Source organism: Fundulus heteroclitus, chromosome 6 (genome assembly GCF_011125445.2).
Source record: "Fundulus heteroclitus isolate FHET01 chromosome 6, MU-UCD_Fhet_4.1, whole genome shotgun sequence".
Classification (NCBI taxonomy): Eukaryota; Metazoa; Chordata; class Actinopteri; order Cyprinodontiformes; family Fundulidae; genus Fundulus; species Fundulus heteroclitus.
In genome coordinates, this window is record NC_046366.1 from 13,869,267 (window position 1) to 13,886,828 (window position 17,562).

The 17,562-nt window shown below is 41.0% G+C and overlaps 2 protein-coding genes across 3 annotated transcripts; one reads left to right on the top strand and one right to left on the bottom strand.

Moving 5' to 3' along the window:
* Positions 1-1,604: 1,604 nt before the first annotated feature.
* On the bottom strand, positions 1,605-8,624 carry LOC105935928 (dehydrogenase/reductase SDR family member 12). The gene is made up of 10 exons (XM_012876552.3): positions 8,322-8,624; positions 5,137-5,270; positions 4,981-5,063; positions 4,783-4,878; positions 4,592-4,673; positions 4,454-4,515; positions 4,211-4,315; positions 2,888-2,978; positions 2,405-2,542; positions 1,605-1,827 (listed from the first exon to the last, which is right to left on the bottom strand). The coding sequence occupies exons 1-10, from the start codon at positions 8,504-8,506 to the stop codon at positions 1,661-1,663; spliced, it is 1,143 nt and encodes a 380-aa protein (XP_012732006.2). The 5' UTR covers positions 8,507-8,624; the 3' UTR covers positions 1,605-1,660.
* A 70-nt stretch (positions 8,625-8,694) lies between these two features.
* ap1s3b (adaptor related protein complex 1 subunit sigma 3b) lies at positions 8,695-17,523 on the top strand. 2 transcript variants are annotated; one of them, XM_021323583.2, is made up of 6 exons: positions 8,695-8,857; positions 12,788-12,966; positions 13,112-13,220; positions 15,885-16,022; positions 16,752-16,813; positions 16,978-17,523. In XM_021323583.2, exons 1-5 carry the CDS (start codon positions 8,855-8,857, stop codon positions 16,791-16,793), a joined length of 471 nt encoding a protein of 156 aa, XP_021179258.2. In that variant the 5' UTR covers positions 8,695-8,854; the 3' UTR covers positions 16,794-16,813; positions 16,978-17,523. The 2 variants fall into 2 exon arrangements, with proteins under 2 accessions (XP_021179258.2, XP_021179259.2); XM_021323584.2 differs by lacking the exon at positions 16,752-16,813 and having other exon boundaries at positions 8,696-8,857.
* The last annotated feature ends 39 nt before the right edge of the window (positions 17,524-17,562 follow it).

A 17,562-nucleotide genomic window follows, 5' to 3' on the forward strand; every position in this document is an offset into this window, starting at 1 on the left:
CTTTTAAAATCGGGCCCAGTCTTCCTATTTCCTGTGAGTTTTTACATGGATGGATCCAGCTTCAAGATTTTCACTGTTTTACCCTGGTAGAGTTTAAAACTTGCAACGAATCCCGTGGGAAAATGTGAATGCAACCACATTATTATTATTTTTTTTTTCTTTTTTGTTTCAGTACTGTATAAAACTAATAAAATTATTAAAACAACAAACATGGGATTGTTACAAAATAAAAGTTAGTATTGTTGCTTTGTCATGGAGTTGTTGCTCATCTTCTGTTTGAGGCTCCTTCCAGGATCAAAACGCTCCGTCTTGCTCTGGAGCTCAAGAAGTAAATTGTGTATTTTGCGAATATATAGAAAATGCAGTGCAGCCCCACAAAGCATGCGACAAAGAATTGGATAGGGGGAGCCAACTGTCTACTGGACGCTCATGCATTAAAAGGAAATGATAATTGATTTATTATTGGGAAGTTCCCTATAGATTCTGCATGTTTGTTTTTTTTGTTTTTTTTTGGTTTATGATATGAATGCATTAGCATCTTGATTTATTCATAGCTGTTTATCTTGCCCTTTTTGTAATATTCCTCAGTTTAGAAAATATAAACATTCTCAAAAACCAAGCAGGTTTATGCCTAAGGTAGACTATTTAAAGGTAGGCCCAGTTCAAACAAAAAGTGACAAGACTTTAATCACAAACTGTACAACGTGACCTATGATTTTCCTGTACGGTTGCGCAACCAATACATGCCCTCTAAAAACGAGGCTTTTCCCCTGTGAGGACCAAGCAGAGGGGTGTATTCAGCTCCCTCAATGTTTGGACATCCCAGCAAATTGGACAGTAAGGTTTAAATTAATTGCACAGTATTTTAATTCATCCTGTAAACTGACCGGTATTGGTCTATTTTTGATTTGAGCATCAACATTTCCACTTTTGATAACCTTTTGCACACTTTTTAATCCTGATTACACTCATGCCGCTGCACAGTAATCTACATCATCCGTCAAGGGACCACTATCAGTCTTTTTGGCTCAGACAGGACTATAAGGATTATTTGCACACTTCAAGAGGAAGAGTTGGTGCAATCAAAATGGAAAATAAAATGAAAACATTGTGTTTTGTCTGCAAGTTATGTATTAATCTGCACATTCTGAGCCTGTCATTATGGTAACACACAATGACAAAGATTCTTGATTCTAAAACCAGCTGCGAGTTGATAGACTGGGGCAGCGCCATAGAGATGGAAAGAGTTGCGACACTCTTTGATGTCACCGCCAGGGCAGTCACGTGGTTCGTGTAGACCGCTATAGTTCCAAAACATACGCTGGCTGTCATGTTCTTCTATGGGACAGACAGCAGCGATTGCGTTATTTATTTTTATCTCTATGGCTCTGGACTGGGGGATTTGGCCGAAGTGTTTTGCCACAGACATTTTATTGGGGAATAATTTCAATTTATGAGAATATACATTTTAATTATACGAATGCCTTCCTGATTTAGCATCGTAGAGACATGTGCAGGGAGGTAACCAGAGCTTGAGTTATTTTAAGGGAGAACTACAGCAATATTTGATTGGTGAACATAAAAAATAACACGTTGCCAATTGATCTAGCACTCATTTGGACTTTATTGAGTCGGTGACACATATGTGCAACTGCAGAGGTTAGACAAACTGAGGCGTGGAAGCGTCCTCGCGGCCTTTAAGATCCACGTCACGCCGTGACTGAGCAGCTCTGGCCAGAGTCTCCAGCTGAGTTAGGAAACTGCGGGTCTCTTCAGGAGAACTGTGAGTCCAGGCCAGGGTCAGGTGCGTGGCAACGGGTTTACGATCTGAAACAAAAGTAGATAAATCTGAGGATTTAATTCAATTCAATTTTATTTATATAGCGCCAAATTATCAAACATGTCATCTCAAGGCACTTTACAAAGTCAAGTTCAATCATATGGGTCAGATTATACAGATTGGTCAACAACTGGTTTCCTATATAAGGAAACCAGTTGATTGCTTCAAAGCCCCGACAAGCAGCATTCTCTCCTGGAGAAGCGTAGAGCTACAGGGAGAGTCATCTGCATTGTACATGGCTTTGCAGCAATCCCTCATACTGAGCAAGCATGAAGCGACAGTGGGAAGAAAAACCTCCGGCAGAACCGGGCTCAGTATGAATGGTGATCTGCCTCGACTGACTGGGGGTTGCAGAAGACAGAGCAGAGACACAACAAGAAAGACAAAAAAGCACAGAAGCACACATTGATCCAGTAATCTGTTCTACATTAGATGGTAATAGCGAGTGAGACGCTATTACCATCTGACTGATTATGTCAGCTCATCTGAGAAGATCGAAGGAAAAATGCAGAACATGCACTTTCTGATTTGGTTGAAGAATGTCTCCGTTGTGTTGGGGCTCACCTTGGAAGAACTGCCCGCTGCGTTTTCTAGCAGCAGCTCTGGACAGGGCCAACCACACCACTGTGTCAGCGCCTTGGTCTACGCTGCGCAGCCTGTCCCCCATCATGTGATGGAACTGAGGCATTGCTGTAGACACAGCTGGAAACAAGAGGGGGGAAAAATGGTTGCACAAAATAGAAATATTCCCCTAAAATACACCAACACTGCAAGCGTTTGATGTCAATCACGCTGGATAAGGACGGGTCTTATGGATTTTGGTGACAACCATTTGTGTGACAAAAATCTACACTACTTATTGTTCATTTTCTTATTCGTATTGTATCCATATGTGTGTTTATAAATGGATGTTCCAAACCTTTTTTCTACTTTTACATTAACAGACTTGATGGATCACACCCTGCGCCAAATGGTCAGATCTTAAAAGGTGCGCAAAGGAAGAGGAGCGCGTTGTGAGACATTGGTTCACTGCACTGAGGCGGTTACCTGGTGTATCAACCCAGCCGGGATGCATGACGGAAAAGTGAATGACGGGGTTGGTTTTGGCCCAGTGTTCTGTTAGCACCACCTGCTGTCTCTAAAAGGAAACAGCACGTTAAGTAAAACGTCCACATCTCTCTCTCTCTTTTTTTATTATTTAACCCGTCTAATCTTAGACTACAGCTTTCGCAAAATACAGTGCCTGTCAAAAAGTATTATACATCTGGAGGTTTATCCACATTTCTTTTCCAGGTTACAATCACAAACCTTCACATATTTGTGTTGGAAGTTTTTGTGATAAACCATGCAGGACAAAACGTATAATTGTGAGGGGGCATGACAAAAAAAAAAAGGGAATTGTAATTTTTCTTTTACGACTATAAATCTAAAAAGCGCGGAGTGCAATGGCATAAAGCCTGTCTTTTCTCTGATAACCCTAAATAAAATCTAGGGCAGTCAACTACTGTCAGAAGCCACCCACGTGCATGACATGTACATGATTTATTCTTGTCGGGGAACATTAGTCAACAAACACCGTCATGAAGCCCATAACCAACAAAGCAGATGGGTCGGGAATGAAGATCATTCAGATGAAAGGAGCGCAACACGAGAGTAAATCTACCAGGAAATGGCCGTCCGCCTAAACCTCCAGTCCGGGTAAGGAGGGCGTAAATCACAGAGGCAGCCAAAAGATATGAGGAAACTCTGGAGGAGCTGCAGCTCTGATTGGAGAATATGTTGGAAAGACTATTAGTTCTGTACTCCACCAATATGGCTTTTATAGGATAGTGGAAATGAGTTTTTCTTTAAAGAAGTCACAGTTTGCTATAAAGCAAACATCTAGAAGCATATGTGCTCTGGTCAGTGATGAAAAGCTAACACAGTATGGAGGTTCAAACATCATGCTGAGGGAAGGCTTTTATTCAGTATGCAGGAAAGCTGGTTAGAGTCGAAGGGAAGATGGACGGAGCTAATGCTGAAAGTAAATATGTCAGAGGCTACAAAACCTGAGAGCCTGCAGACTTGAAACAACAGCCTGAAACATACAGCCTGAGCTACAAGGTACGGATAGCAGACACTGCCCATACTTTAAGGCTGGGCTTGAGTTATTTTAAAAAGAACCACACTAAAAACAACCCCCCACCCAAAAAAAAGCAAAAAAAGAAAGATCTGTACTTTTCATTCTTCTTCGACGTCACAATCTTGTGCTACTCTGTGTCGGTCTATCACATAAAATCCAAATTAGATAGAGGTCTGTGACGAAATGTGGAAACCTTCGAGAGTTATGAATACCTCCAGTCTTAGGCATAAATATTCTCCTTGTCTTACCTTGTTCTGTGCATAGACCATGACGCCATCAAAGCGGCCCTTCTCTGACTGCAAATCATCAACTTGGAGTTTCTGGACCAGCATGCCCCCCGAGGACACAGTGATCTAACAGGAGAGCGCGTAAACAGCAACATCAGTGTGGTTAGACAACGGCCATTAAAAGCGCAGACAAAAGTGGCTTTGTGCGGTCCACATGATCCAATGGAAGACTCTGTCTGAGAGTATTTGTGCGTGAACTCGTACCACTCTTGGATCCCGGCTCTTCTGCAGAAGTGGTATGAGAGTCTGAGTGAGAATATACACCCCTAAAGCAACGGGAGTAAAGTTAGTCGAAGTGCCGCGGTGCTTCAGGAAGAGACGTTCTGTCTTTTCTGCACTCACCCATGGTGTTGGTGGCAAAGTTCATCTCCAAACCCTCTGCATTCAGCTCTCTCTTGGACATCATACAGCCTGCGTTGTTTATCTGTCGCATTTTTTTTAAAAAAAACATTCACATCAAACACATACTGTAAAGCTAGACGTACAATTTCTGTGTACGTGTCAGAGAATAAGGAAGGATAACCGATGCCTACCAGGACATTCAGTGATGGATACTCTTTCTTGAAGGCCTCAGCAAACTCCCACACTTTGTGAGTCTGGGACATGTCAACGACATGGATGTATACCTCCTGCAACAACCAAAGTGAGTTGTTTGCCCTAGATATAGGACTAATCTTTCATTTTGGCAATTTGATATAAGGAACATTCAGATCTAAATCTTAGTCACTCACCGCGTTACCAGACTCAGAAACAATCTCCGACTTGGCTTCTTCTGCTCTGTCTTTGTTCCTGCACACCATGTGGACCGTCCCACCTGGGCGACAAAACATCGTTATTTATTTGGTGACAGAATAACACGAAAATGAGTGCAACTCTTCTGCTGCTACCTTTCTTGGCTATAGCCTTGGCTGTTGCTTTGCCAATACCACTGTTGGCTCCAGTGATCATGAAAGATCGGCCCACAACAGAGACTTCAAGGTCTTTAGCCTCAAAGCTTTTAGACGCAGCCACATATCCCTTCCTAAAAAGAAAGGAGACATCAGAGGAGCCTCAGAGGAGCATTGATTAGAGTGCATCTGAAAAGTGACCGCGGCGGCACAAAAGTGCTTTACGGGCAAATCAGAGAGAAAAGTAGCTCAATACGAGGAGCAAAGATATGAAAACAGTGTATAAATAAATAAGAGACTTCGGCAACCTCACTGTTGTTCTTTACCTGGTACCACTTTAATGCACAATGACAAATCCATATGTATATAAGTCACCGAAATGTACATAAGTCATCTTAAATATCTACTTTATTTATTTATGTTTTTCTTCTCGCGATCCACATTATATATGTGGACACACTGTATAGACCTCATCCACCTTTTCCTCCTTTTGGCACCTTCTTTTGATTATTGAGCCGATGTGACAAGAGAATTTCTCCACTGTGAGATCAATAAAGTATATCTTATCTTATCTTATAAAACAACAATCAAACATAATATCAAAATAGTCAAATCAGAAATAAATAAAAACTCCAAAGAGCTATGTTTTCAGACATTTTTTTATTTGAAGTTCCTTGTCATGGATAAATCTCACTTGAAAAGGGAAACTGAACCAGAGATGTGGTACTGCATCTGAAAATCTTTGAGATACTACTAGTATACAATATGGGACCCATAACAGAGTCCTGGGGAACTCCACAACTTAGAGGGGATAGGCAACACTTTAATGTTTCAGATCATCAAACATGTTTTTTTTAATCAGACAAAGATAACATGAGTGAATGCAAAATGCCCTTTCAAGTTATGATTTCATTTAACAAGGAAAAATCATAACCAACCTAGCTCTATGTAAAAAGTAATTACCACAAAAAGCTAATAACCTGTAGTACCATCCTTGTAGAACCACCATCGAGTGTTTGTGACAAATTGCAAAAATTGTTTTACATTGCTGTCAAATAATGCTGATGGCACTTTTTGGCCCCGATACCGATACCAGATACCTAGCTGTGCAGTATTGGCCGATACCAATACCATCTGTTTGATATTTATGTGTGTGTGTATATATGAAGAACTGCATATTACGTACTTTGGGTAGTAGAACTTTTTATTGCCTACCTGGAATGGGTAACAATAGTTGAATAAACTTTTGGCTCTCAAAGGCCAAAATAGTGCAACATTTGTGAAATTATAACATGTATAATAGTAGTGCAACAGTAAGACAGTAAAATCACATTAATAATTGAATAATCTCTTTTAAACCCTGAGTTTTGGCTCTCAAAGGCCAAAATAGTGCAGCTTTCATGAACTTATATAACATGTATAATGGGAGTCGGGACAGAGAAGGCTGCGTTCAAGTGACATACAAACATCAAAATGGTATCGGTGCCCTATTTGTCGGTACCTGCTGATACCGATACCACCATTTTAGTGCTGGATCGGGGCTCCGTCCTATACTGGTATCGGTATCGGTGCAACACTAGTTTTAATTCAGCCACATTGCAGGATATCAAGCGTGAGTTGCCTGCATGGGGTCAAGGCACAGTATCTTAATTGGATTAGGCAACCCAAAAAACTTAATTTTTTTGTTTTTTTATGCCATTCAGAGGTGGACCTGCTGGTGTGTTTCGGATCATTGCCCTGCAACGTCGTCCAAGTGGCCTTGGAGCTTAATGTCAAACTCTTGGCCTTATATTTTCTGGTAGAGAGGAGAACTCATGGTTTCATCAACAAGTCATCCAGGTCCTGAAGCAGCAGAGATACCCCACAGCATCACACTATCACCACAGTGTTTGAATATCAGTACAGTAATCTCTTCTAATCCAGGATTCACACATTCTGAAAAGACCTTCTTTGGTTTCATCAGTCTACAGATTATTTTTCCAAAAGGTCTTAAGGATCGACATGATTTTTTTTTTGACAAAAATGAGTTGGCCCTTTTTGTCCTTTATGGTCAGCAGCACTTTTCACCTTGCGCCTCTCCCAGTGATGTAGGTTTTGTCCGGTCTCTTTTCCGTCTTTCTTGAATTATGGACACTGACCTCAGAAATGACTTTGTGACCCTTTTACAGACTGATAGAAGTCAACAAATCTGTTTCGCAATCTTTCTTAAATTTCTTTAAATTGAGGCCTAACATGTTGAGTTGTGGGATATTTTAGCCTACTTCATGTTGTCAAACAGGTTCAATTTAAAGGGTTTCTTGATTTGGTATATTTGCTTGTGATCAGGCCAGGGTGTGGTAGGCTAAATAGAACTCGGCTTTACGACACACGTGGTCACAGTTGATATGCTATTAAACGTGGGACAAGCTCATTTTTACATAGGTTCAGATTGGATTTAATTGCTTTTTCTCTCCCTGATGAACAAACTGATCAGCTGACAGATAAGACAAAAAAAAACAAACAAAAAAAAACAGAAGAAATATTTAGGGAGCAAAACTCTATTTTCAAAGCATTAGAAAGGGAAAGGCTCCTGTTCAACAAGTAGGATGAAAAACATTTGAGCTCAGTGGCCCTAATACCAAAGCACAACTCCACACAAGATAAAAGAACGTTATGTTCCAGTCTATCAAAAACAGCAAACAGCTCTGAAATTACTTACGCATCACTGTTACTTGAATCTACAGTTTTTAAAAAAAAAAAAGTAATGAAAGAGTTTAAAAAGCGCTGTATGTTCGTTTGGAGTTTAAACCCGAAATGTAAAAATACCACGGGCGTCCAGATATGACTACAGTTGTCCATAAAGAACCTTCTCCAACGTTGACAACCTACACGGTTTTAGCTCCCATAGAGCTGTGTCATCCTCAGGACACATGAGCTGTCAATAGAACTATTGTAATTGCACATAAAGGCCAATTTGTGTTGTGATTTGTGCCACACAGCGATCAGACCTTTTGATATGCCTGCGTTAGCCAACATTTACAAAATACACAAGTATTATACGAAATACATCTGAGTAAACCTAAAATTGAAATCATGTTTGCCAGTAATTAAGAACTAAAAACCCAGCTTCTTGTTGACTGATAAACATCTTTTAGATATTTATCCTGACCTCAGATCAGCATCAAAGTGATATTGTGGCCACTGACCTTGTGTATTGTTGGATCCCATTCAAGAACCAGATGGTGTTTCGGTACAGAGACATGATGTGAAGTGGACAACAATCCCCAGAGCAATGGACCACTTCCCCCCACCGCTCCTTTCTCCACCACTGGCACAGATTGGCCTCACATGAAAGGCGCGCAGGAGCAATATGCTGCTCCCTGCCGATCATTAGTTGGAATAACACTGAAACGCGCCCGCTGAAGGGACATAAGCTGAAACTTTTATCAGTTCATTCATTTCCATGTTACGCAGCGTGCTCCTGGCTGAGCCGCACACAGGCCGCACACTGACCAATCCAGATGCGCAGAAGCCGTGATGACGCAACGCCTCACCGGAGGCCAAGCAGGGCGGAGTTAAAGGTTTTTTTTTTTCACCCGTTTCTTTTCTGCTCACTGGCTGCACTTCACAGAGGAGGACAGCTATGTGTTTAGCTGGACCGTTTGACCCCTTGTGAGGGTTAAAGTGTCTGTTTTCCAGTCTTTGGATAGGGGTTTGTAATTCTCGGGCCCGCGACAAAATGGTAAGTGTTTTAAAAGGCTGGTTCGAGCGCGTGACCGTGGCGTCAGGCCGCTGGGCTGCTCACCTGTCGCACCTGACAACAGGTGGCGATCGCCGGAGCTCGCTGCGCGGTCACTTCCTGGAACTCCGTAGCAGCGCGTCTCTTTTTGTCAGGCTTCCAGAAAGTTATGTTGTTTGATTTTTTTTTTTTTTTTTACTGGGACCGTTTTATGGCTTTTAGTCCAATATCGAGAACAATCAGAAGTAAGGTGTTGGTTTCTCATACCTGCCGTAGTGCATTCCTCAAAACAGGTTTCGCCACTTTCCTGCGGGTGTCCTGCCCTTTTGGCAGTTTAATGCTTTACATATTAATTTGCCTATTGGGTGAAAAGGAACAATCGCAAATCATTGTTTTTAATGTTTGGTGTTAAATGATCTGTCTGTACATAGAGAAAAATACTGTCGATTTTCCTTCTGTTATGTTGTTGTCTACCGACTAGTGTCAAATACTGGAAATACTGGTATGTCCTCTTTATTGAGGCCCTTTAACTTTCTGTAGTCTGTATGTGGTGGGGGAAGGATATTTAGATCCAGAACCAGCCTAGACTACATGGGGCCCCAAGTAGATTTGGACCCCCGATCCAGTCAAGCCACCACAGCATCATTGATATTTCTTTTAAACGGTCCAACTTCAAGCTTAATTGTTTCTATGTTGTTCATTTAACAATCACTTAACCAACAAGCCGACAATTAAATTATAATTACAATGTGTTTTGATTTCCCCTCCTCTTTATGGACTTTGCGTTGTTAAAGCGGGCCTCTAAACATTCTTTTTAATTAATTTATCAGCTCATTCACACCACTGAAATTTTTCTCAAAATATTTTCGTTTTACTGTAAGCTTTTTGCATCTGCAGTATATCACTAAAATGAACTGCAAATGGAAACTTGCAATTTAAGAGGTTAAGTACAGAAAGTGCCCGAGTCCAGCATGAAAACATAAAATTAAGGTTGTGATTTCTATATTTACTGGAATACTATAATCTGGACATTCAGCATGCTTTTAATATCAAATGTGGTGATCTTGAACTGGGGGTGGGCTCTTTTTTCACACGTTTAAAGGAAAACAAATCTCTTTTGTTACACGCTTTAGCGTTTTTTTTTTTTTTTCAGAATCCCCTGGGTGTTGTCTCTTCAATTACTCATCAGACATTGTGTTGCAGTGTCCAGATCTCCCATTCGTCATCACCTAATCTGAACTTCTCGCGTTCTTAAGTACTCATCAGACTTTGGAAAAGTGTAAAAAAAAAAAAAAACACACAGTTGTGTTTTGTTGAAATGAGAAATTTGTTTAAACTGTAATTTCAAATTGTGACCAGTAATTCATGGAGAATTACTGGTTCACAATCATCAGTTATGATGCCCGACATACGACATTCCTTATGTAAACTGCTATAAATAAATTGATAAATTGTGGTATCAAGGTTATTTCTCTGACTACTTATTTTGTCTGGGATGAAAATTAGCACAGCATAGGAGGGGCCAGTTTAATCAGTCGTCCTTACAACCACATATGGATGAATCAGCATAGACACAGATTATATAATAAATCAGCTAGTAACACTAAATAACAATTTTCATAACTATGGATATATTCGTCACAATAATTACAAGTTGTACAGTTATTTAATTCATTTTAACTCTGAAATTTACAATGTATTTTTAAAATATTCATAGGCATAAGCACAAATTTGAAGGTCTAACGGCTGTATTCTGTGTGAGATGTTGACCACTGGGAACCTCTGCATCACTTGGGACCCCCAAGCAGCAGCAGCAGCAGCAGCAGCAGCTTAGTTTGCTTTGTCTCAGGCTGGCTCAGTTCAGTAGCTTTATTAAAGGACAAAAAGGTTCAAAGTTCTATTGCAAAAACCTACCCCTAACAGGCGTACAAATGTTTGCAGGTTCTAGAATGAATGCGTGACTTTCAACTGAACCACAAGGCTTAAGCAAATTTCTCTGTTCAGCAAGTTGGTCTCACAGCTGCTGGAGGTTTTTTTAGTCAAGTATGCAAATTAAAAAAGATTGTGGTTAAATCCAGGAGACAGTCAAATATTGGGCGGAAACAGAAATTTGGCTGACTGCGCTCTTTTTTGTTAGGAATGTAATAATTAGCAATGTTCTGTTCATCCATCTAAAATGGATGGTCATGTCTGTTAAATCTAAATCGTATCACATTTAGGTTTAAAGCCATTATACTGTAATATTAATTATAATATTGATCGATATCAATAATTATAAACACAATTTAAAACATACATTTTAAGTGCAGCCTTATGACATATTTTTAGATAAAGAACGCACAGACACTGAATTCCAGCTCAACCTTTTATTCAACCAACTTTTTCCAAAACTGCAAGTTTTTAAAAAATGAAAAAAAAAGATTGTGTGATTTTTAAAGGGGGCGGAGCTATCCTGGATCTGCGTCTATGATTGGTGGGGAGGATGCAATGACTGTAATATTAACCTTCATGATAGGCTAGAATAACCTGACTCTCGCCAGATGTAAGTCGCTCCGCCTAGCTTCACTCACATACATCTGGGACCTCTCCATAGGAATTGCCTTTATTGAAGGCTGAGCCTTATCAAAAATCCTTGCATATGATTGGATAAGCCACTTGTCTGTCATCTTTATCGACGTGCTATTTCAACCACTGACACCGAAGCCAAACCGTGACACTGTGAGAGCGACGCAGGTAAAAAAAAATTTATGTGTTTGCGTCTCTAGTAGCACGCGTTTTATTGACAGTGAGCTGACAGGAAGAGGGGGGAAGACAGGCAGCAAAGCGCCGCGGGTCGGAGTCGATCCCGGGCCGACCGGGTCGAGGACTAAAGGCCTCCTAACATGGTTCGTGCTAACCGCTAACCGCTCCGGGGCGCGTCCGCGTCCGCTGCGGAAACAAAACTTGGCAAATCTGGTCGGGAGAAGGGCGAAAACATGGTTTCCACCAACAAAAGCCTTCAGAGCCGTTCTCTGATGTTCTTTTAATGAAACAATATTAGGTAGATTGGACAACACGGAAGAAATAGCAGCATCAATGTTAACGCTTGCTTCCTCGATGCGAGCCGCCATTGCTGTCTGAATCAAAACAGTCTCACGTCACGGTCGCTTCTCCACTACGTCACATCTATGAAACTCCAGCTCTGCGTCCTGATTGGCTAGACAATAAAATTGGTTGAAGAAATCACTCTCTATGGGAGATGTCCCAGATGTGAGTGAAGCTAGGCGGAGCGACATACATCTGGCGAGAGTCAGATTAAGGCTAGAATGCAAAAGGAAGGAAAACTGTTCTATAAAAATTTTTACTCACCCTTTTGTATTCTATCACACCACACGTCAATCGCTCAATGTCTTGATATTTATTTATTTATTTATTTATATATTTATTTATTGAATTATCCTCCGCCCTTAGTTCTGGATTAGGCAGTGAGCCTTCAGTCAGCTGTACTGTAGTGAATAGAAGGTCTGAGAAAAAGTAAAAGTAGGTTGATTGTTCTCATCTGTGGTGAGAAACCTCTCCTGTACAAAACATGAAACCTGAAACGTCTCCACTTCCACTGCCTAAAGAAAATCGATAGTCCTAATTCCAACTACACAATGACAACAAAAACCTGTCATTCCTCTCAAATTATTGCATTATTAACAACAGACTGCCCTGTATGTGTGTTTTATTTATTTAACATACAAATTGGACATAGAAAAACCTGTAGCAGTCGACATCTACTGCAGGCTGCATTGTGAATTTTGTCACAATTTGTTTATAAATGAAACATGCCTGCTGTTAACCTATTGTAGTGAATTAATAAGTAATGGCTGTATTATTTTTGACGTGTGCTTTATTTTTGTTCATTCAGACATAACACTTTTTTTCTCCTGACCGGGTCTGTGTCTTTAGATGCGCTTCATGCTGCTCTTCAGCCGCCAAGGGCGTCTGCGTCTGCAGAAGTGGTTCACGGCCATTTCAGAACGGGAGAAGAAGAAGATTATCAGGGAGATGACAACCATGGTCTTGGCAAGGCCACCTCGTACCTGCAACTTCCTTCGGTGGAAAGACCTGAAGATTGTTTACAAGAGGTGAGTCACTCTCACACATGTCTGCTCAAGCGGCTTAAATTAGTGGAGGGGTTGTTTAGTGGGTGAATCATTACAGCTTAGCAATGTTGTGTAATATTTGTTCATCAATCACAGCCTAAAAGAAGGATGTCTTTGTTCCTGTTAGGTATGCGAGCTTGTATTTCTGTTTGGGCGTAGAGGATGAAGAGAACGAGCTGTTAGCCCTGGAGATTATTCATCGCTACGTTGAGCTGCTGGACAAATACTTTGGCAATGTATTCACTCCACTTTAATGAAAACAAACTGTTTGGTTTAAGCTGCATGTCCAGTGTCGGCCACACTTATTGGCACCCCTGCTGTCGGTACTTTGTACCGCCACTTTTGCCAGTCGAACATTTTATAAGGTTGAAGCCTACAGAGCGTTAATTCTTTGACCTCTGATCTTTGGTGATCTCTACCAACTGTCCAGAGGCCTGGGGCGTTTCCAGGGTTTTTCGGCTCACCCACAGGTTTTTAGAGGATTTAAGCTGTGGGGCTGAGATAGCCATGGAGAAGAGTTGATTTTGTTTCTGGCAAACCATTTGTGTGTGAAGTTCACCTTCTGTGTTTGTGGCTGATCTTCCTGAAAGAGCCAATGATGACCCAATATCAGTTTACCGGTAGAGTCCATCAATCGTTTTGTGAAAACTTCCTGGTATTTTAAAAAGTGGATGTTACATTTAACTTTTAAATACTTTTTTTCATGTTTTTTTTTTTTTTTAAGAAACAACTCTTGCTGACCATTGATTCTAAACCATATTTAAAGTGAAATTTCATCATTTTAGATAGAACTAAAAAATAGTGATGTGAAGAACTAAAGGTTATATTTCCTGCCCTAAAATGCCGCAATGCGGTACCGCGCACGTGACGTCACCGTCTCAAGAGCAACGCCCCTTTTGCCGCTTAGGTAGGGCATACAGGAGAGAACGCATACAGGAGAGAACGCACGGATAACAGATATGACCGACTTTACAGCCGTTAAACTTTCCCAAGACGATGTCCCAGGCACACGGTTTACTGGTCGAACTGTCAAAGAACACACCAACCTTCAGCTCAAACGATGGCTTGAGGTTCGATGGTTTAAAAAGACTGGAAAACTGGCCGAGTTGATGAACGGTAAGCTTTGTTTTTTTTTTCCTGCGCAGCGATCATGGCAGCGTCGGCCGTTTTTTTTTTTTTGTTGTTGTTGTTTGCAATCACCGTCCAGGAATGGGTATATGTTTAATGTTTGTCTCATTTGAAATGTTTTTGAGTAAGCTATCCTGGTAGCAGGCTATCATGTTAGCGCCTGCTACCATGATAGCCTATATGCGATCATGGTAGCAGGCGCTACTTTATTAACATGTCGGCCACCAAAATACTCTTACCTTGACTTGATGTCGCTGGAATTGGGTCAGGATGTTCTTCGGTTGTGCCCTTTCCTCCGACAAAATGCTTGCTACATATGTACTTGAATTTGGTAACTTTTTCCGGGTTGAACTGTTGTGTAGGCCGACCGCCCCGGTGTTCCAAGTGTACACATTTCTCCTTGGCAGTCTTGAAGAAAACATCCTTCATATGCGGCCGATCAGCGTAACTCGAGTCGCTGTTGCACGTTCCATAGCAACAATGTTTAAAAACCATGGTCTTAGATTTGGAAAAAGCAGTCGTTTACCGAGTAAAACCTAGGCTAACGCACGTCTCTTACAGCGAAACAACGGCGGATTTTCAGGAGTTTGTCCCACTGCGTACCACGTGATGTGACGTCATCGTGACGTTGTGTTTCTAAAAATAGCTCGCGCGCGGTACCGCATTAGAGCAACACAGCGTTGGAGCAACATGGCGGAGAGCATGCCCAGCAGATTAAAATGTTCTCTTGCTAACAGCATTATAAAGTTATGAGTTACTTACTACTTCACTAGAAATGTTCCTCTGAGAGGTGATGCTTTTTTGCTGTGTATTTTATCTTTAACAAATATGCAAATGAGAAGGGAAAGGAGGGGCCAGGTGGCAGCTTGAGCGAGGTAGAGCGTCAATGCTTGTCACACATCTTGTTTTGGTCTACAGACAGTGCTCTAGCACCACCTAGTGGTGAAATATCGCTTATTGCTCCTTTAAGTCAGTATACGGTTGTTCCATATATTCATCTTTTGTTTCGCACCAGAGTCCTTGTTGCAAAAATGCTTAATTTTGGCCTCCTCAAACCAAAACCCCATGGTTCCAGTTAGACCCTCAGTAGTGTTTAAGAAACTCTACATGTTTAAGTTTATGATGGTCAGAATTTTTTTTTTTTTTTTGGTGTGTAGATTGCATCTGATGCAGTGGTTTCGACCCAGCCCTCAACAGCCCCTCTCCTTGGATTCCTCTCCTTTCCACACACCTAGTTAAATGGATGGCTCATTACCAGGCCTCTGCAGAACTTTTATTATGCTGCAGAGGTAACTCTACCATTTGATTCATGTTTGTTGGAGGAGGGACCCGTCTAAATGCTGCAGGACAGTGGCTGTCGAGGTCTGGAGTCAGAGACCCCTGGCCTTATGTTTGTTATGGACGCTTGGTGACTGTAGGTTCTGTCAGTCTGCCCCTGGGCAGCTGTGGCTATAATTCACCTACTATGTAGCTCCCACCTTTGGGGTGTGAATGTGGGTGTGAAAGACTGAATGTAGTGTAAAGCGCTTTGGGGTTGCTGGACTTGATAAAGCGCTATACAAATACAGGCTATTTACCATTACCAAACTTACTTAAATCAGAAATCCTCACTGAAACTGTGTCGCATCAATAAAAGTTGAGTTCTTTTATAAGCTCTGTAAAAATTTTATGGGTGTCAATAATGTGGCTGACACTGCATTTTAGCTTGATATGATGGACACAAAGCCACCTGATTTGATAACCCTAATAATAAGCGCCATATCCCCTTTCAGGTGTGTGAGCTGGACATAATCTTTAACTTTGAGAAGGCCTATTTTATCCTGGATGAGTTTTTAATGGGAGGAGAGATACAGGAAACCTCCAAACAGATTGTGAACCGCGCCATTGAATCCTCAGACATGTTACAAGAGGTAAGATGCATGAAAACACACAAACACACACACACCCAACAGCTTTTTGATGCTGTGTGAGCATGTAACATCTGTTGCATGCCTCAATGGTTTTAAACCGATAGAGACACATTTCTTGGAAAAGTCATCTGTGTGTGTGGGTCTTATTTATTTAGATTTTTACATTTTTTTTAGAGTTGTGGTTTTGGGGTATTCAAATCTACAGAATTGGGTGTTTTTGAAGATTTCTCTCAACAACAACACTTCCTTTTAATGCTTCTTTATGCTCTGAAATGAGAGCGTAGGTTTACTGAGTGAATGTAGCGCAGTTAGTTTCCAGTAGTGACTTTAATTAATAGCGGTGCGGCTCAGTCCCTGTTGTGTCTTTGCCTGCCTCGTAGCTTAAAGACTTGTGGATGTTAGAGGTCCCTCCTGTTTTTATAGACTTGTGCTTGTGCTGCTGTTTGTCTTGCCCCTCCTCTCCAGCGTGCCTATCTGCCTCTTCCTCAGCTAGCTCCATTGTGAGCGAGAAGCAGATTCTGCTGGAACTTGGAGTGAACTTTAGTGTTTGCCTGACGCTTCCTGCTCCCGCCCCTTCCTCTGCGCTCATGGCTCTGTGTGGTACGGTTATAGCCTAACTGGGTGTTTTTGTCCTGTGCTTCTGAGTAGGGCTTACTAACACTTTTAATCTAGAGTTGGCTTATGTTCAGTCTAGCCTCCCTATATTCATTTTGACCATTATCACTTCAGGATGACCACAGTGAGTGGTATGATGTGGAGCTGTTTGGATGACCTTGAATATGGACAGACAGGTTAGATGCTCTGCTTGTGTTGGTTAAGCTGCTGTGTGTTGGCACTGAAATGCAGGTGATGCGTAGGTGTGTGCCTGTGAATATCGAAAGATTAAATGTATTATTCGGCTGCTATATAATTATTTAAAAAAATGTATATTTTCTTTGATGTGTCTTTTTCTCAGACCATGGAGGAGTATATGAGCAAACCTGCGTTTTAACTCATGGAGAAGGAGGACAATACATCACGGAGGACGCCACTGGCTGGATGAACTGTAAATGGGGGCGTGAAGTTTCTAAAATAAAATGTGCTTGCTTTTAATGTTTTTATTCCAAGGTTTTGGAATGGGTAGGATTATTTTTGTTACTCATTTTTACTGAATTGAAATGACACTGCAATAAAGGATGATAGGGGGTTTTGTCCGTTTTTCATTATAATCGTGTTTCATTCATGTTAAAACCATGTGTTGATGTATTTATTGTAAGACATTTTCACCCCAAGAAAACATTCCATCACAAGTGTGCTACTCCGAATTGTCACTCAGAATTACACATCGTTTTTCACACACAGCAAAATGCCTAATTATGAAATATTTCTTACAATTTTTTTTAATCTATAAACCAGATGATAAAACATTTTGTGGTATATAGAGCAGCTGTTAATGTGAATTTTTAACATGGACATTTTATGATTAAAATGTATGTTTTGATATAAAAAAAAAGGCTGTTTTTCTGTTGTTGTTGTTGTGGCGCATGATTTCTTGAAACCC

Coding starts and splice junctions, on each gene's coding strand:
- ap1s3b (XM_021323583.2), top strand. Junction 12,967..13,111: donor CTGAAGATTGTTTACAAGAG/GTGAGTCACTCT, acceptor TGTTCCTGTTAG/GTATGCGAGCTTGTATTTCT. Junction 16,023..16,751: donor CCTCAGACATGTTACAAGAG/GTAAGATGCATG, acceptor TTATCACTTCAG/GATGACCACAGTGAGTGGTA.
- LOC105935928 (XM_012876552.3), bottom strand. CDS start 8,506: ATGATCGGCAGGGAGCAGCATATTGCTCCTGCGCGCCTTTCATGTGAG. Junction 5,271..8,321: donor GGGATCCAACAATACACAAG/GTCAGTGGCCAC, acceptor CTTTCTTTTTAG/GAAGGGATATGTGGCTGCGT. Junction 4,516..4,591: donor CTTTGCCACCAACACCATGG/GTGAGTGCAGAA, acceptor CCGTTGCTTTAG/GGGTGTATATTCTCACTCAG.